Raw genomic sequence first — 20,877 nt, 5'->3', positions numbered from 1 at the left:
AGCATAAGCATTTTGAAGTTGGCTTTACTGCCGCTCGAGTCTTGACCCAACGTATCGTACTGCACTGGGGTGTCATCATTTCGTCTCCTACAGGCTACAGCCGATAAATAATAAATTAAGGCGTTAACATTCTCAATAACCATGTTTGATTAAACTAATTTTGTCATTTGATGAATAAAATCATTTGCATGACACATTTAGTGGCCTAAATTGGACTTCTGATTTTCACATATGATTAGCCTAGGTCTATTTTCGGCAGTATATCCTCTCAGATACGTAATGTGAAAGAATATTTAAATCGACTAATATCTATATAAATCTGCTTTATTTGACTATTCCCGTTATTCTTTTTTTATTGGCCATGTTCTCCTTTTATCTTATCCTTTTCATAATTGCTTAACATAATTTACTCAGACCTAGCTATTCAAAGTCAAAAAGCAATCATAAAAAATCAAACGAATATAATTCAGTCTTATTTTTTATCAAAATCCTTGCATATCCTCCTGTTTCATCTGGACACGTTGGAAAGCTGTGGGAGTCAAAACTGACGAATACATTAAGAGAGGCTTACTTTCATTAAAGCTTTCTTGAGTTGATATTTCTGTAGCTATTTATTTCTTCTAAATAGAAATTGATTAAAATTAGTTTCACATGTATGGCTAGACGTACTACCATAATCATATTATAAGTAGCTGAAAGGATAAGAAATATGAAAGGTGACGTTCTTGTTTAAGTCTATTTAATTTTTCTTTTCTTTTTTTCTTTTTTTTTCAAGGAAAACCTACTGCTTTAGTGAGGGGTTGCTCTTTGACAGCTACAACAATCATACAGGGTGTAACACGAATGTATCCAAATATTTTGGGGAATGAAAGATAAAGTAACTTTGAACAGAAAATATTTCATAAACATGCCTTTTAAGGCTTCCATTCTCGGCACGGGGAATTTTAAAATAACCATTATCAATAGTGATGCTCTCACGCGATGGGGTTCGTAGTGAGAACTGAGAAGTCGGATCGAGTCGCCTGAGATGTGAGAGAGCGGAGGTGGCGTATTGGAGTGATGGAGGGAATGGGCCAATGTTGATAAAGTATCTCCCAATAAAATGTATTCTTTAGGTTTTGAAGAAAACAAAAGAAAATGCACGCATCATTGAATCTGTTTCCCTCCCTATCCATGGCCACCGATAAGAAAAGCAAAACAAAAAGAGTAAGCCTAACTGAATATCTCATCATCAAAGGTAAGTGCTTATTCATTAGACCCATATCAAAGATTTCAAGAGTATTTTTAAAAATCTCTTCCTCTCCATCTAAAGTATTCAGTCATGATTCCTGGTTCAGCAATATCGTGACGAGGCGCTAGAATTCAAAATTCTTAAATGAATATTGCTTAACAACATTTACACTACTGTATTGTCTTGCTCTCTTGTGGTGCTTCGGGGAGTTCCATCTCTATAGGCCCTTGTTCTAAACTTTGCCGTTCTCTAAACAATTTGATTCATCTATGTATGATTCTCTCCGTTATATTAAGCTTTGTTGATATCTCTCCAACAGCAACTTGCACCGAATGCAGTGGAATAATTGTCTCTCGTTCAGCGAGGGATGTTTCTTTGACCGATAAATGACACATTGACATAAGATTCCCGTGCACATAACGACATCAAAAGCAATAGTGAGGTCGTATTGGTTCACACTGTTAGGTTATCATTTTTTTTTTTATTTTTTTTTTTTTTTTTTTTTTTTTTTTTTTATTTTATGGCATTTTGTGTTTTCCAATGTTTTCTGTAAAATTTAACAAATAGAATCGTTAAACTACTTTCCACTTAATATTGAAATGGTAATGTAAGGACTATGTTTATGCGATACTACTATACTCTGTTTTTTCCATCTGTCCACCCGCCTGTGGTGTTTGCGTATGGTAACACTGCGTCCCGGGCTTTAGATAGTTACGCTATGCGTAGGTTTTAGGTAAATAAAAGGATATCTGGGTGTAGATTTGCAACTGAAAAGTGTTTTAATAATTTACTGTTGTGACCGACGAGGACATGATGGTGGGTTATTAAATAAGAATCGAATCACTTCATAAATAAGTCACTTTAATGGAGAATGTGGGAGATACAGCAGTACAGAGTACCTTCGGCGATCAACTTGCCGGTTACACTACTTTCAAAAGCGGCGTCATGCCACGCACATCATAACGCAAGAATTATGGGTAAAAACAAATGACTGCACCCAAGCGTATAATCAACATTATCAATGCATCATAAATAAAAGTTTAATATTCTAACACCCCCTCATAAACTTCTATTCTCATCAATCTGCAAATTACTGCACATCAAACAAATATATGCATCATGGTAATCAAAAACAAACTCAATACCCAAAAACCATGAGTTTCCCTAAATCTTTCATCTTAAATCTATGAAATAATACACGTTTAGTGTCAAACAGAGCTTTCTCATTACTACTGGCAATGATCATATCATCAACCCAATCCAAAATAATTACATGTGAGTTATGTCTTTTATTGACATACACACAATGATCACTTAATGACTGCTCAAAATGATTTTGAATTAAGAAATCATGGAGCATATTATTCCAATTTCTGCCCAATTGCTTTAAACCATACAGAGATTTATTCAGTTTCCAAACCAATTGTTCATTATTACTACCAGTTTCATTGTAACCTTCAGGCTGTTGAACAAATATTTCACAATCAATATCAGAATTAAGATAGGCAGTTTTAAAATCCATACAATGCACAATTAAATCATGTTGTACTGCCAATTGCATAAGCATTCTAATTAAGGTCATACGCACAGTAGGAGAAAAAGTATCAGTATAATCAACACCTTCAATTTGAGATACCCTTTTGCAACATAGCGAGCTTTATATTGCTCTTCACCATTTAACCCTTCTTTAATGGCATATACCCATCGTCCACCTACAATACAACGGTTGTTTGGTAAACTACACAATTCATAAGTATTGTTATCTCTTAAGATTGAATCTCATCATCCATTGCAGCTTTCCATTTGTGAGCCACATGTGAATTTAATGCCTCTCTATAGCTTTCAGGAATTTCAGTTACTTACAACAATAATGAACGAATGCCCCAGTAAATCAACATTATCAGGATCAACATATTCTTCAAGATATTTGGGAGCAGTTCGCTCCCTACTTGGATAACGGGGCTCACCTTCCCTTTCAGTTTCAGTCAAATCTGCATTAATTTCTCTATGCTCATCTTCAACAAGGATAGGTTTAGAAACAGGATCACTTTGATTCTCATTATCGGAATCCGATTCACTATCTTCTGATTCACCATCTTCCTTAAGATATTGGGATTTATCAAAATTGAATTTATCAGTAAAATGTACTAACCTAACCTTTCTCAAACTGTCAGTTCCTGGATAATATACAAGATAAGCAGGACTGTATGAATCATAGCCAACAAATATTCCCTTTTTACATCTCGGGTCTAGCTTAGCTTTCTTTTCTACATAAGCATAACACAGGGAACCAAAAATAAGCATATTTTCAAGTTTAGGCTTCTTAGACATTAACACTTCATATGGGGTTTTATCTAGTCTAGAATTGTAGCATCTATTCCTTATATAAACAGCTGCCCTAACAGCATAATTCCACATGAATTTTGGTAGCTTTGCTTCAATTAGAGACATCTAGCCATTTCAAACAATGTACGCCACATTCTACTCAGCAGTACCATTTTGGTGTGGTGAATTTGGTGAAGAAAATTCTTGTTTAATCTTATTACTTACCAGAAATTCTTTAAATTCTGAAGAAGTAAATTCTCCTCCATTATCACACCTTAATCTTTTAACAACACCATAAGAACTAGTATCTGCAAGGAATTTCTTAGTAGCATTAAGTGCATCACTTTTCTGTTTCAAGAAATAAACAAAAACAGATCCTGAATAATCATCTACAAAAACATTACAATATTTAGATTTTTCCCTTGATTCAATACTCATTGGTCCAGCAAGATCACAATGTACAAATTCCACTTTACTCTTTGCTCTCTCATCTGGTAATCTGTTCCTAGATAAATGCATTTTACCTTCATGACAAGTTATGCAATCAAAATTACTTTTGTCACTAATTTTCATACCTTCAGCTTTATCTTCTAACTTCAAAATGTCTTTAACATTGCAGTGTCCCAAAACCTTATGCCACTCCTCTAGTGAACGAGATTTACATGAGCTTACATTATTTAGATAATACAGCTTACCTTTCTTATTTATTTCAAAAGACACACCATTTGAGCTTATCAACTCAGAATGATTAGGATTAAAGCTTACTGTAGCTCCTTTACTAACAGCTGATTGTACAGAAAATATATTCTGCTTAAAAGTAGGAATATACAAGGCATTACCAAGAACAACATTCTGTTTTATACCATTTGTACCATAAAGTACAATTTTAGCTTTACCTTTACCTTTAACAATATTCTTGCATCTTGCACCATCTGCAAGTTCAACCATATGTTTTGATTCATCAAAGTCTTCATCAAAACACTTAAACTTAGATTTATCAGTAATGATGTAGTAGCACCACAATCAACAAGAACATTACATACATCTGCAGGTATGTTATCAACAGAGCAACTTATTTTGAAACAACATTCTTCATCATTATAATTATTAATGGATCTAGGCTTACAAACATTCACAGTTGCACTAGAAAATCTAGTAGGCCTATTAGCCTTTCTACATTCATCAAAATTGTGTGTAATGGTTTTGCATTCTTTGCACCACTTACCTCTGTCTTTCTTCAACCTACACTTGAAAGACTTATGTCCAGGCTTACCACATGAGTAACACCTTACTGATGAGCCACTGGCAGACCCACCACAATGAAAATCAGGATGTTTATAATTCACCTTAAGGACGTTCTCATTCTTCACATTAGGCCTATGTGCCTCTCGACTCCTCAGGCTTTCTTCATAACTCCGTAGCAGAGACTTGAATTCCAGAAACGTAGGCTCATTATCCTTCTGCATAACAACAGTATTAAATGAGTAAATCCTTCTGGTAAGACCCTTCAACACCATAGCAATAAGAAGGCTGTCGCTGATCGTCTCACCAGCTGACTTTAACGAAGTAGAAGTTGTCTCAGCTCGAAGAAAATAATCCGTCACACATTCTTCCCCTCTCATTTGCAGTGACGTCAGCTCCGTGTAGAGGGAGATGATTCTTGGTTTGCCTGTACCTTGGTAATGGTCCCGTAGAATCGCTAATGCCTTTCTTCCATCGTTGACTGCATCTCTCATTATTAATTGGAGGCTCTTGTCATCTAGAACTTGAACGATCTCGGCAAAAATGTCAGCATTTTTGTCGATGAATTCTGCTGAAGTTCGATCTTCACTTTCGTCTAGGATAAGCTTTCGAAGTCTCAGATGGGCTAGAAATTTTATCTCCCACATCTCATATTTCTCCTCATCACCATCAAAATACAAGTTCCTCTTGCTTGAGCTGGGCCCATAACCTGTGACCGATGAGGACTATGGATGGGGGTTATTAAATAAGAATCGAATCACTTCATAAATAAGTCACTTTAATGGGAATGAATGGGGAGATACAGCAGTACAGAGTACCTTCGGCGATCAACTTGCCGGTTACACTACTTTCAAAAGCAGTGTCATGCCACGCACATCATAACGCAAGAATTATGGGTAAAAACAAATGACTGCACCCAAGCGTATAATCAACATTATCAATGCATCATAAATAAAAGTTTAATATTCTAACAACTGTATGCGAATTACACCGTTAATATTCGAAATAGGATATTATTATTATTGTTGAATGTAAGCTGAATTTAACTATCTAGAACCCGGGACGCAGTGTTACCATACGGAAACACCACGGGCGGGTGGACAGATGGAAAAAAACCGAGTATAGTGATAGGTGTCTCCTTTCTATTTGGTAATCAGTGGTTGTGATTATGACATTTTTTTTATCACTCCGTTTCGCTCACATCATCGTTCACATCAATTTTGCTATACAGAAAATAGTTTTACACAATAACATAACATGACGTTCAAAAGATATCAGTGACTGTTTTTAACGTCATTACATAAGATTTCTTCCACCTTATAAAAGAACAAATAAGGCACGAATCGTGTGTCAGGCAGGTGAACGAAAATTTATGAAACTGCCATCAGTTGTTTGGCCGACAGTACAATTTGCAGTGGTAGTATATTGCTGTACATGGTACTAATCTCTTCCTTTTCATTAGCCAGCTCTTATTAAGGGCATCTAATTTCTTTTGTGTTACCACTAGAGAGTCGTCTGGTTTGATCCATCCATCCCTCATTTAATCTCTTACCAGACTATGGAACTCTATCTCTACGCGCTCCTGTAATCTTTAACAAGGTACTGTTTATTTGGTCAGTTTGCCACTTTTTTGTTTGCAGTGACCAAGTCATGTTTGGACACTTACTTCAATTTTTTTTTCATGGTGATTAAACAGATAATTCGCCTGGCCTGACTATGATGTGTTTTCTTCCATATATAAAATTTATGTTTTGAGTGGACCAGTTATAAAATATTCCTTAATACTGGTAGATTTATGGATACAAGAGGAAACTAGTAAAAATATACACAATATCTGTAAAATCGGAAAAGAGCAGGCAGCAAGAGGGTTTCATGTAGATGACTGAGATGAAAGAAAAAGAAAAGTGTGGGTGTGTGTTTTTTCTTGACACCCTGCTTCGAGTAAGGTAAACGACTATGTTGTATGTTGTCCTTTTAACCAATTAAATGGGAAAAAATCCTAGCAGTAATTTTTCAATAAACATAATGGTCTACGTCTAAAATTCCATCTCGGCACAATGAAAGCACGCACAATTGAGTCACTGGTCAATAAAATCTAAAGGGAAAAATCTCTGTGCTGGCGAGTTAAGAACACTGCACCAAAAACCAAAATGTGTCTTAGAAAATATGTTCACAATTAGAATGTAATTATTGCCAACAGTGTATTAATTTTTGTTTTCGTCTTCCCGTAAGTAGTTGTAGTTGACGTAATCAGGAAATGTTATATATTAATGAAATATGACCAACAGCTGGATGCGTTCGCTTTAAATTCTCTGTGTGAGTGCTGACCTACGTAAGTAAGGACAGTGCTAATTTGCAAGGTGGAAAGGGGTACAGCGCTAGTAATGTCATCCCCCCCTCCCCCGCCCTCGCCAACGTCCCCAACAATAAAAGAAATCTCAAAGAACCGGAAAATTAATATCGTAAAGAGATCCTTCTCATAGAGAGAGAGAGAGAGAGAGAGAGAGAGAGAGAGAGAGAGAGAGAGATATAAAATAATTCATGGCTATTATTTTTTTTTTTTTACTGGAAAGATGAAGTATTTGCTCTGACGCGTATACCTGGGCTATTTCATGCAGACGTGATTACTTGACATTGGCTCCTTATCAACTAATTAGTACACTTTCCATTCTTATACTTACTAAATCAGTGGTTCCCCAATGTACACTCGACAAGAAAACTGAAGATACAGTTTTCATTAGCTTTCGTTCATCCAATTTCCCATTTGTTTTTACTGAAAAGACATAATATCGCTAAATTTACTCTAGAATATGAAAATATACTGCAAATTATATCATATAAATTAAAACTGCAAAACAAAACCGTTCAGATACTTAAAAACACGATATATGTCCGAAGTAATTGGAATTTCTCAGATGGATTCGTTCATAGAGTTCTGGTAGATAGAATGTAAATTTCTGATTTTAGTACTATGTATCACGACGACAATATTTACTCGTTTTGCTTCTTGAACGGGGATATATTGCATCATCGTAAGTGGTGAATGCAATTATTTTAGTTTCTACAAACTTATGTTCGTATTCCAAAGCGATTAAAGTTAGCTGACGTCAATGGCACTCAATGTTGCGACGGCTAAGGTAGGTTGAACAAATCTTGTTGCATCCGTAAGAGCGTTTTCTATGATGTGAGGACTGAGGAGGAGCCTTAGAACTTCGAGCGGGAAAGCGCAAGTCACTGGATACTGGCTAACGTAACGGATTTCACACTTTGATTACTTTGACGTTGACATGGATCGAATGCTAGTTGCTGTTTACAAAGCTACTGCCTTTAAACATAAATCTTAATCAAGGTTAAAGTAGCATGTCAGCTCAAAGATTTTCTGGCTATATGCTCCCATTACGAAGCAGTTCGTAGTAGCCTACAGCCCTGCACGACTGCATTTCTTTGCCGCGAGGCTGAAAAATCTCCCATGATATAAAACTTTAATTGCCTGTTCAATACATATTGAGTTATTTGTGGTAATAAATATTTTTACTTAACACAGCTTTTTTCGTGAATGATTTGTGGATGAAACCCGATTTTCAAAAGTAAAGACTATATCAAGAGAGCAAGAATGACCGCACCCTGTGTCTAAAATTTTCCGTCTTTTTACAATCTTTGAATGCTACGGCAACTGTCGAATGTAATCAAGATTAGGGTATGAATTTCTTAGAGAATTAACTTGAATATTGTGATCCTTCAAATTTTATCTAGCATAGTGCAGCACGATCTTGACCGTCATATCATATCGCGCAAGCATAGGCCTATCGATAGAGATACTTAATTCATTATATTTTCTTCTGCCTTACCCCCGTCACAAGTCCTTCACCAGTACTATAATTCTCTCTCTTCTCTCTCCTCTCTCTCCTCTCTCTCTCTCTCTCGCTCCTCTCATCTCTCTCTCTCTCTCTCTCTCTCTCTCTCTCCACTTCTTAAACATACTTTAAAACTATATATATTACCACTCAATCTCCCAAAGAAAATATAATGAAATTAAGTAGTTATAAATAGGCCTAAGCTTTCACATGAGCAGATTTTGCTCTCTCTCTCTCTCTCTCTCCACTTTTAAAACACATTTGAAACAATATTATCACTCAATCTCTCAAAGTAAATATAATGAATTGAGTATCGCTATAGATAGGCCTATGCTTGCGCGCTCTCTCTCTCTCTCTCTCTCTCTCTCTCTCTTCCAAGTTTCTCTCTCTCTCTCTCCACTTTTGAAACATTTGAAAAAATATTTTCACTTAATCTCTCAAAGTAAATATAATGAATTAAGTATCTCTATCGATAGGCCTATGCTTGCGCGCTCTCTCTCTATCGTCATAATATTCCATTCTTTACTGTATTGTTCCTCACGATTTCCACAAGTACTGCCCAAATTTTAAAACCCTTTCTCTCATTGTTTAAGATACGTCTTTAATTACGTATGAATTTTACGTCAGTTTAGTGTCAAACATTACTTATAAATAAGGTTTCACAATAGGTTTTAAAAAAGGATGATCGATATTCTACCCTGAACTGACGTTACCAAACCAATTAACGAATAATATAGAGCCTGCTTCTACATTCAAGTGTAAATGATTATAGGACCTCAACAGAATCTTTATGGTGTAAAGTTGATGGAAATCTAGAAAGCAACATAAGCTATGATTTTGAAGCTCCGCCCCCTTTTAAGAGTTGCCAGGTGTGGCATTATTGAACAATATATGTCCGAAGATTTAAAAAAAAAAAAACAGTATCTTAAGTTTCCTTGCAGAGTTCACGTACGTGGGGTGTAGTAGCTCCCACTAGGAGGTAATTTGATTTCTAAGGGGCCAATTCGAAAATGTTTAAACCAAGTTAATAGCTTTTTCGGCTTCCTCCACGTGAATGTATAAGAATTATATATCACCATGAGGGATATCAGGATTTTAGAGGTGATTAGGTGGGGCATGACAAAAAAGGGGGAGTGGGCGTTGGAAACCACTGCACTATAGTCTTTTAGTTAACTAAAATGAAATATTAATATTTGTAGGACGTCCACGTTTGATCTTAAGTGACATTGTTCTGCCATTCAGTTTCTCCTTCCTGTTTTTGTTGATGTGATGTTAAATACACATTAATTATGTAATGGGAAAAATATTCCTTTAATAATTAGTGATTTATTTAGGAATTGATTCATCATCCTCCTCTAATATCTTTGCGCTACTGTTGTAAGAGTGATTGGAACTGTAAAATGTTTTCATTTTTGTTGTGGACACGAGTGTGGCAGTGTAGCCAGTCCCTTGTTTTGTTTATCTTTCACTTTGAGTATGGGAACGCTGCCCTGAATCTTTCGTCTGCATTTTGGTAACACTAGCAACACATGTAAGAATCACGAATGCTTTGATGTGAGTAGGACGTCAACCGGTCCAGCCTTCAATTTGGCTATTTTACCAAATTATTAATACAAATGATTATCCATCCCTTGCAAGGAATCTAGTTCAGGGATCTAGTCCAGGAATCTAGTTCAGGGATCTAGTCCAGGAGTTCTGAAGACTAGGTAAATTAATCAAGTCCTGGAGACTAGGCCTGGGAGAAATTTGGCATGATGTAATGAGTAATAAAGAAACAAGCTGAATACCAGGAAGTTTCTTCAATACCCCTAAAATGGAAATCAGCACTTCAACTGCCTCCCAGTGGGAAGACATCACCTGGCCTCATCAGTAGTTAGACCCATACACACAAGGAATATCATGTAATAGCAGGTAGGACAGGCCTACCCTATTTTCCAGGCAGCGTAAACGTTAGTCTTCATACCCACAGTGTCAACTATGACACAGTACCATTCTCCGACCCGTGTCTCCAGGCAAGAAGACTGACAAAAGTGTATATGCATACAAATAGTATTCTTATTCTCGTATCTTAATGTCTTGGCGGGGGAAAATCCGCCCGCGACAAATATCTCTGCAATATGACCAGTAGCTACAGCTTGAACACCCCATTGAAGCTCCACTTTTTGCTCGTGTCTGTTGGAATCATCCCATTTTTTAACGTGTTAATCCTCAGATATCCGTCGGCAGTCTCGAAGTTTATCTTACTTTTTTGTCTTAGCCTTAGCGCGGCAATGCGACTGAAGTTTTGAGAAGTGTAGACTTTCGAAGAAAGTAATTTTTCCTAATATATTTTCACTGTTCGTCATCTATTTCTGATAAATATGAGGTGCATATTTCGTTTTTCTCAGACTTATCTTCCCTTTAATTCCATTGTTCATTAGTTTTTCGTTTCAGATGAATGTTACTGTATGTTGTGTAAAATGGACAAAAATAATTTAGAGATAAACATTGACTTTAGAATTTTCTTCGTTACCTGAAAACCTAGACTATATAGTATATATATATATATTATATATTATATATATATAGATATATATATATATATATATATATATATATATATATATATATATATATATATATGTGTGTGTGTGTGTGTGTGTGTGTGTGTGTGTGTGTGTGTGTGTCTTTAGTCTGACAGGCAGAGAGCAAATAGTATCATACTTAAATTGACAACACGCGAAAGAGAGAGAGGGCGGCTGTGCATGAAACAAAGTAATAATATAAAAAGTAACAGGCGAACGAGCCTCCAATCAGCGAACCAAAACTTTTCAAAACTAGAGAATCATTTTATTTGCACTTTTAACAAGGCCACTGAGTACAATGAATCATTTTTCTTAAAAGAACAACTAACTTTCTACCATGAGTAAAAGAGAATTTCTTATACCCTATGTTCTTTTTTGTCATCACTTGAAATATTTTTGTGCCTATTATGAACGAGATGTGAAAGGTGGGGGGAAACTTCATTTTTAATCAATTATATATTCCTCAAGTATCTGATTTATTTATATACTATATAAGGAGATATAACTAAACATATAATAGGGGTTTATTTCAGCTTTTAACATATCCAAAGAAAGTCATTGATATAAGAAATGAGCTAACCATCAAAGTACCAAAGCCACATTTCCCCTATAATATCTGGTTTCACGACAATATTTGTTAACGACTAACGTTGTGTTTTGTTACAAAGAAAACTAGTGCAAACTTCTTGGATGTAGTCTGATGTGTCTCCCGGCCCCTATACCCGCCTCCACCCCCTACACCCAAAACAAGTGTCGTATCATGGAAAGACGAAAGTTAGTTTTCAGCATCTTAATTCTTATTCTACAATGCTTACAAGAAAAAAGTGCTTCAGGGGCCACCCAGATGCTTCCAATAGGTAAGAAAAAACTTTTGGTGCAATGAAATATCTTTTAATGGAAGTTCAACACTGCAGGAAAGAACTGACACGAAAGTTAGCTAACCTCGACTGGGGTGACTTTTGACAGATAACGTAGCCTACCTAGCTACTAGGTAGCTAGACTACCTAGGTAGCCTAGCTATTAATTGTAGGTAGATAGGTACCCTAGACAAAGTGTAGCCTACTTTTGAGGTTATAGGAAGGTAGGATGGGGATATAGCCTACTAACATGATTTTAACTTTAATCGTGGCCAGAACTAGGGTAAAACACCACGGCAGGCCAAACAGGCCACCTACAATCAACGCTTGCCACCCTCCGAGAAAGTACATTATAACGTGTCCTGACACCGGAGATGGGCATCAGTCGCGACTTGTTGTTGGTGAGAAACGGAGCTAAAGACCTCTACTCTCCTTTCGAAGTATTTTCTCCAAAGTTAGAAATTAAGGCCAAATTTTAAGATTTAAACAGAGGGTACTGAAAAGGGTGTCAAACGTAGTGCAAATCTCACCAAAACGCGTTCAACATTTTTACTTACAACTCGAGGTATTTAGAAGATTGACGCCATCTTGATGTTTACGGAGTCGCTTGTGTCAATAAACTAACCATTTCCTGTGATAAATCCGCACACCACTTGTGCCCACAGACGCTGGGGCTCTTTTATCACAACAAACGGAAAACTTTTCCTCACCGAGTAAACAACTGTTTTGCAGAAGACGACGACGAAGCGTGCACTTCGATAATTTTTTAAATAAATAGTAAAACATCAACATTTTACATATTTATGATGATTAATTTGAAAATATTCGTTATTGAAAAAGTAACTCGATTCTGACTCAAATTTAAGTAATTATTTTTTGGAATTCGAATGTTCTTTCAAGTCCTGTATTATGACGTCACGACATCTCGACTTTCGTACCTATTGTAAATAATTGCTTTACTCAACTTTCTTGCAGAACAGTTTACCAGTTATTCATGCAGATTATCAGCTCTTCATGTAATTGGTATACCTAATCGTAATGCGCATACATATCTTCATTATTTACTTTTTGGATATATGAAGATGTTTTACTGCCGGATTATCGCCGTAGTGTGACGCAATCGTTTTCAGTCGATGCGCCTCTGTTTTCGCACCATAAGAAATTATGGGGCCGAATTTGCAATGACCAGAAAGTCGTTAAAAGAGGAAAGTTAGCATTGAGGGGCATATGTTTTGATTGAGAAAAATACAAATTTATTCAATAGCTTTTTTGTAAAAAATACTTGATTACAAAAAACTTGATTGACAACTAAGCAGCATACCTACCATGGGTTTCAGAGACAGTGCAAGCACGTTTTTGGGCAATACCTATTTCTGTAACGAACACTCGTATCAGAATGAGATTTTGTATAGTGCATTACACCCAGTGCCGTAATTTATAAGGGTATCGTGAATCACTAATCGTAAAGAATAACGACACTTGTCCTTGTACCAACACAAAAACTCCATTATGCAGAAATGGATACGAACACGCGTATAAAGCTCCACCTACCCTCTCCCCCCCCCTCCACCGCCACCCCTTTCCTTCGTTCCTTCGCCTTCCTCTCTCTCTCTCTCTCTCTCTCTCTCTCTCTCTCTCTCTCTCTCTCTCTCTCTGTTGCCATTCGTTATGTGTTGACCCTCCAAACTGGGTATAAGACTATACACAAAACGTTGAAATTCGTGAAATTAGGCTATGTATTGGAAGTATATATACATAATTATTAAAGCAATTTTATCATTATTGCATTACTATGACAAATAGAATTCATGGAAACTGTTTATAATAATGAAACAGCGTATGTGTGAAGCCTCCACTAATGTGGCAACGATGATTTTGCCATTCTTAGCATGCAAACATTAAAGCATGCAAACATTAAAGGTTACATTTATTTCTGGCATACGGTTATTAAAGAAATTCAAAAATACTAATACTATAGACTGAAATCTATTAAAAGTGCTAGCAAAAACAAAAAAGCAAAAAAAAAAAAAAAATATGTATATAATTCACTTCTCCGTAGTCGTTCCTCTATGCACTTATCCATGGTCGTTCCTCTATGGTTTTCGGCAGCCAGATGTACGAAAACGTTAGAAACATTTGATTGTGTCTACTTTAGAAATATCTGTAATTTTTTGTGGTAATTTGGTTGCAAAAAAGGGATAATATACATGAATTAAATTAAAATGTTTAAATAACAAAGTAAATTTAAACTAAATAACGAGTAAAGTAAACAATTTAGGGAATAAAACTTTGCAGTTTCGTCGTCTGCTGTTCGTAACTGTGTGTGTGGCGCGCGCGCTTAGGAACCAGCAACAGTAACGGGTTTAAAGTGCAATGTGGAGTGAACTGAGACCAAAATGTGTATACTAACAATCAAATAAGCACTGTGGAGTTTCAGTTGTGATGGCAGTAAGGATAAAAACTGCCGATTACAAGGTAAGAATGAATTCAGTTCAAACCATAACCCCGGGAATAACAAGTTTCATACTTTCACTAATATAGGCAACAAAATGTTGTTTGTTCCGACACGGCATACAAACCTTCGGTCCTTTTACAATAGGAAGGTACTAGCGGCAGCTGGATAGGTCGTAAGCTTTCGAACAAGGGGTTCGGTAGTTAACTGCTTGTCCGACAGGCGCGCGCGCACGACTGGGAGGTAAACAAATCACTTTTGCTTTCGGCCTGCTGGCGTGTGGACGTGTATCATCGCTCTCTGCCCGCTTCATCGTCGTTGCTTTCGCATGGTTGTGTTTTTCTTTTTCTATTTATCTAGTGAAACTGAATTGTAAGTACAATCATTTCATATTTATTTCCATTGAATTCAATTGTGAATTAAAGGATCTTGGTTTCTCCACGCCCTCCGATTACCAGAGTGCCGGGACTGAAGGGCGTAAGTGCGGGAATTCATTTTCCCAGAAATGATCCTCGTATTGGTGTATGGCTCGGTGCCGAGGGCGGGCTTGGGGGGTTGGGGGGGAGGGAGAGCGCTCGCTCCGAGCGTATATTTTGGTTGGAAATGTGTAGATGAAAATCGTAAGTAAGTGCTCTTTTCATTTATATTTTTTTTTTTGACCTGTATGCTCGTTGCCGAGCGAATGCGCTCGGCACGAAAACTTATTCTGTATGGAAGTGGAATCGCAAGTACAGTATTCTTTTTCATTTTCATATATTTATTTTGATTGTAGCAATACTCATTTTGGATCAGTTTCCGAGCTTACCCGGAAATTGATCCTTTCCCCTTTTTATTTGAATGAAGTGAAATCGCAAGTGCAGTTCTTTTTCATTTTCATATTTTATTGAGATTGCATTGTTTACTTGGATCAATGTTTCCGCTATTTCCCCGGGAATTGATTCCTTCCCCTTTTTATTTTTATTTGTATGAAGTGAAATTCGCAAGCGCAGTATTCTTTTTCATTTTCATATATATTTTGAATTGCTCATTCAGTATGGATCAAGTTTCCCATTCATAATCGGGAATGGATCCTTTTACCCTTGCGCTCGGTACCGAGGGCGCAAATGCGCTCGATCCGAGCCCTTATTCATTGTGAAGTGAATCGTAATGCAAGATTCTTTTTCATTTTATTCCTTTTATTATTGATTGCAATCAATATTTATTTGGATTCAAGTTCCTGCTCAGTCAGGGAATTGATCCTTATGCCCTTGCATTCGGGCCGAGGGCACGATTGCTCTCGGGCTCTTATTATTATTGTTGGGTACAATGGGTGCTGTGCGGGGGTGGGGAACGAGAAACCCCCCACCCCCCCGCTCAGCTCCCACAGATGGCCCTTCCCCTTCCCCTTGGGGGGGAGGTTATCTGCGTTCTTCTCCTCGCCCAATCCGTCGAGCGCGGGGGAGGGCGCTCTGGTGCCCGATGTACAATTGTATTCGGGGTCTTCCACTCGTTCGGAGAGGGCTCACCCCCCGCGCGAGGGGACTTCCCCCCCCCACTAATTGCTACTACTGTTTATTTCTGCAGGTGCTAGCTACTGCCACGAGGGTGGACCTTGGTGAGGTATGGGCGTCCTTCCATTTGCAGGGCGTGCTAGTGTCCAGGGGCTGCGGTTCTATGTCGGGGCTACTGCGGTCACCCATGGAGTGGTGACCACGCTCCAGGTGACGACGTCCCTCCTCACCTGTGTACTCGCCTCACGTGTAACAGTCTTGCCTACAGCCGTGTGAAGTGCCGTTCGCAGTACCGAGATGGGGGGCGTGCCGCCGCCGCTCGTGGTTGCCGCGCTGCCGCGACCACACTTCCGCTGCCCTAGAGCTCGCCCCTGGACCTGCCGCCGGTACCAGGATGTTGCTGGCTGCTGCTCCACTTCCTGTGTTTCCGGTGCTGCCTGCCGTACCTGCCGATTCTGGGCTGACGTCCATGAGTTCGCTGCGTGGCTGTCCCTGCCGCTGCTGCGCTGGCTGTCTGCCGTTGCTGCGTGGCTGTCCCTACCGATGCTGTGCTGGCTGTGCCTGCTGTTCCTGAGATGCCCATACCTGCTGACGTCGTCCCTGTTTCGTGGTGGTACTACCCAGACTATGGTCTGTCTGTACAGGTGCGTCCTGGGGCCCTGTGGCATTCTGGCTACAGCAGCCCCGGCTCCGCCCTGGATGGCAGATCTTACGTCTGTCCTGAGGAAGCTGACGAAGAAGAGGAGGAAGTGTCGTCGTCGTCATCTTCTTCATCGTCGTCGGCTGCCGCCTCTTCCCCTCGACTTCTAAGGCTTCACAGCCGAGGAAGAAGAAGGTTGCCTCCTCCCTCCTAAGAAGTCTCCCTCGGGAGCTTCTCGGGACCCGTCTCACCTCGGTGGGACGGAGGGTTCCTTCCGCTGGTCCTCCTGCTCCTTCGGGAGCGGGGCCCGTCTCTTCTTCCGCAAGGAAGAAGACTACGGGGACCAGAGGGGTACCGGCTAACACCGGTACTTCCTCGCCTGGTGTCAGTGGTTCTGCCACTGCATCAGGGTCCGTCTCGGCCTCTCGTTCGCGGGACAACCAAGGTAGGTACCGGAGTGTCACGGTCGGTCCTACCAGCGGAACCGTTGCAGCCCAGGAACCAGACCTCGGAGCTCGCTCAGCGTCAGGTTCACGGCACGGGGCGGAAGACTGGTGACAGCCGCTCACGCGACTCTCACCAGACCAGCTCTCGCTCTCGCGGCGACCAGCTGGCTACCCGGGGACGTGACGGTCCACGACCGGCCACGGGCTGAGGCTGGGAAGAGGTCCTCCCGTTCGCCGGTGCCAGCCACGGCTGGAACCAGCGACGTGACGTGCCGTAGACAAGCACCGGTCTCACTGTGACGTGGAGCCTGCAGGTCGCCTGACCGTCGCTCTCACAGAGAGCGATAGGGTACGGCAACCAGCACCAGCTCTTCTGACACTCAAGATCGGGGCCGCTGTGCTCAGTCCAGCCGTTCTCCACAGCGAGACGGTTCGACCAGGCCTGCAGCTCGATCGCCACCCAACCGCGGGTTGACGATCGCCTGCAGCCCTCCAAGCCTGCTGGTTCTGCCAGCGAGCGAGGAAGGGAGCGTCATGGTTCTGCACCTCTCCCGATACCTTCAACCTCCTCGGGTTACACCGGGAGGAGCGTGGTATTGAGGATGTGATCGTGAGGGGTGCGCCCCTCATGATCCCACCACGACGCCCTACGTGCCAGGCACGGTTCTTGGACCGCCAGGACGTATGCGCAAGTGGATGGAGAAGACCGAGAGGCTGTCGCTGTTTCCCCCTTCTTAGGAGGAAGGTTCTCGGAATATGCTCTTGTTCGAAGGGCTTAACGGTCCCACTCTGCAAGATGCTGTGACTTCCGAGATCCAGAGGAACTTTGCCGAGGTTATGGCGCTGATTCGTCAGCACGACGGCCTCGGGGAAGGATCGCCGCTCCCACCAGCAGAGCCACGTCTCGGCTCGAGTCGTTTTGGGGCCCGAGAGGGAACCCAAATCGACGGTGGGTCTGCCGCGATCGGAGCTTGCCGACTGTTGAACCAGGTAGTCTCTCGTCTCCGGACAAGAAGGCTCTCTCAGTTGGCCTCCGGATCGAACAAACTACTTCACCTCCTCTACTGCACAGAGGCGTTTTCTACGTGTCTTCGGACACCGTATTGAATACCCCTTCGGTCCTCCTGGGGTTTCGACCTCGACGAGGACTGGAATGAGTCGGAGGACGGTATCGGCTCTCTCCTGTCAGGTGTCGATCAGCCCCACCCAGACGACGTTCACAGTGGCGGCAGACCCTTACCTACAGTATGAGTTCGTAACCCTCCTCGGGGGGAAAACGTTTTCTCCTGACGATACGTTTTCCCAGGCTCTGAGAGGCCATCGCCGTAAGGCGATGGCTGCTCCTTTTCTTCTCCAACTGCTAGTTCCGCTGGGAAGGCGAGCCAGTATCCAATTCCTCCCCCATTCCCTCTCTCCTTACGGCTACGAGGGAAAGGGGAGGGATCCTACAGAGATTTCTCTGTAAGATCCCACGTTAGGGGCTGCGCTACCGGGGGACTTCGGGTCCTACCTGACGTAAGCCCCGGTCGTTGAGGAGGGATCCTGCCCCTTTCTCGATTTCTACGGGAATCGAGAGGACCACCAGCCGATATCGTTTGACGAATTCGGTGGGTTTCGCAGAGTGCTTAGAATTCTTACGGAATTTCTAGCGCACTCAGAGTGTTCGAGTTTTTTACGATCTCCAAACACTTAAGCGAGACCACGGTCCAAAGTGAGCGAGAATCCCCGATAATTGTTACACGATAATCGGGAACCTCGCTTATGCTCGAATTCCTGTAAATTTCTAGCATTTGGAAGAAGACTGCTGCTGGAAGAAGGGTATCTCACAGTATGGCGATTAACCTGGAATAGAGAAGAACGGACGGGGAACATCCAGTTTGGCTTGAACTATCGTCTTCGGTATTCTGTTCACCATTGAAGCTTCCTTTGGGAAAGACTTCTCCTTCACTCTCTTGACTAGAGAACGAAGGCGGTCGATCTCCAATCCTTATTCTCATTCCTCGAGAGGAAAAGAATTTAGGATGGAGGTCGTGGTACAGAACCTACAAATATACTACGTATAGTACCTCGCGACATGATTCTTTTAACAGTTGAATTGTTTCCGGGGGGTAGGCGGCATACCTTTAGTTTTAACTCTACGGTTTGTGACCGAGACGAATTGTATCTTTAATTGAACTGCAACTCGGGGTTGCCTGCAACCTCCCAGCAGTTATCAGTTTCGATTTTAGATACTTGGTATTGTCATGACAACACCAAATCAGCTTTTGTATTTACCGAAATCCGTTTCGGTTAAATATAATTGCTCGAGCGTATTCTTTATGCTCGATGGTTCTAGCCGAACGCATTCCTTCGTGGAATAATGGATTACCTGGCAACTCAGGATGACGAGTCACCGAGAGCTACTGCGTATTGAACTGCCTGATAGCGGCTCAGTATCAGCTAGGTCTCGGAGATGCACGGTCGGTTACGTCTCTCTCTCCCCTGGTTTGATTGACTACCGAACTGTATCTCTGCCCAACAATCATGGACTTAGGTCTCTGATTAACGGGGATTCTCGCAATAATGAAGGACCATCTACTGCTGTGACGCTCGATTTCATCGCCTTCGACATTGCGAGAATTTTCAACAGAGATATCTCTTGGACACTTTCATCTTTCTGTTTACCGCACGGTAACAGAAGTCTGTACTAGTCACCCGCTGCATCGCACCGCGATAATGCGAATGATTTTTGCAGACATCTGAGTTTGTCTTCAAAATATCTCGTATTCGTAGGTGTGCAATTATTCATTGCTCGCCCCGAATTAACAGATATGTCAGAAGACATCGCCTACTCTCCGACCTGACAGCTCTACTTCCAAATGTTCAGCCCATGAGAAGCAGTTCTTCAGGCAGTATTCCGTCTTCATTACTGAAAAAGCGCTCCGCTTCTTTTATTGCACTACGATCCTCACCGGACAGCAATGAATAGCGGTTAGCGTTCTCAGTCTTTGTAGCACAGGTTCAGAATCTTGAGAATCCTTCTCTCGGTTCAGCTGTGAAGACGTAGGTTGCATTTTCTGTACACCTTCGTCTTCAACGACACATAGTGTTGTTTCTCCTTAGCCGAGAATCAACTATACTATGAGATATCTTGCCATCAGGACCTCGGTCTCTAGAAGGCAACTGACTTTCGCCTGTTGGGCACATGCTTAAGAGAGTCATCACCTTGCCTTCTGGCATCGGTGACGAACAAATTATTTGTTTAGTCTCTTGGCATAACCCTTTTAAGGCGAAGGTCACGTGACTTGCTCGGGTGCTTGGACAACTTGCCTCCTACCGAACGCAGTCAGTCGGCAGCTGTCAGAGCGCCCAAGTCTGTTACGAACTTCGCTGTGGACTTAGTTCGGTTGTTCCATAACAGTCTTTTCTTCGTCCTAACGGCTTGTCACAGTACCCATACCATCGACACCCACCATTGAGTGTCGGTGTCCTATCCACTACCGAGAAGAAAAACAACTTCGCTGCAGACGATAGACCAGTATGGGTACAGGACATCACCGAAGTCGAGAAGAGGGATAGGTCATACGACCATTCCCTTCTTTTCCTCTGAGGTAATTGCATGACTTTTCCTGCGAAGTCAAGCATCCAGGGATGGGGATTCGTGACGCTCGATTTCGTACCGAATTCGTAGCGAAGACTCTGAACCCTTCGGTTCCTGACGATCGGTTAGAGTCCTTCACAATCCCCTCCCTAATGGACTTCACCGCCTTCGATGCGAAGGAGATGCTGCTTTGTCC

General features: G+C 41.0%; 2 protein-coding genes across 3 annotated transcripts in view; one reads left to right on the top strand and one right to left on the bottom strand.

Moving 5' to 3' along the window:
• Positions 1-3,712: 3,712 nt before the first annotated feature.
• Positions 3,713-5,445, bottom strand: LOC135211359 (uncharacterized). Its single transcript, XM_064244672.1, has 2 exons — positions 4,782-5,445; positions 3,713-4,524 (listed from the first exon to the last, which is right to left on the bottom strand). Exons 1-2 carry the CDS (start codon positions 5,443-5,445, stop codon positions 3,713-3,715), a joined length of 1,476 nt encoding a protein of 491 aa, XP_064100742.1.
• A 6,464-nt stretch (positions 5,446-11,909) lies between these two features.
• The window catches only part of LOC135210924 (carboxypeptidase D-like), a gene marked incomplete at its 3' end in the record, with an annotated part of 572,526 nt that continues 563,558 nt past the window's right edge, over positions 11,910-20,877 (top strand). Inside the window, 1 exon segment of one of the 2 annotated variants that reach the window (XM_064243890.1) lies at positions 11,910-12,073. In XM_064243890.1, coding sequence (XP_064099960.1) covers positions 11,917-12,073 — 157 coding nt within the window. 2 annotated transcript variants of the gene reach the window in all.

Source organism: Macrobrachium nipponense, chromosome 4, assembly GCF_015104395.2.
Source record: "Macrobrachium nipponense isolate FS-2020 chromosome 4, ASM1510439v2, whole genome shotgun sequence".
In the NCBI taxonomy this organism is placed as follows: domain Eukaryota; kingdom Metazoa; phylum Arthropoda; class Malacostraca; order Decapoda; family Palaemonidae; genus Macrobrachium; species Macrobrachium nipponense.
The sequence above is the reverse complement of the archived record's forward strand: the minus strand, read 5'-3'. Positions and strand labels throughout refer to the sequence as shown.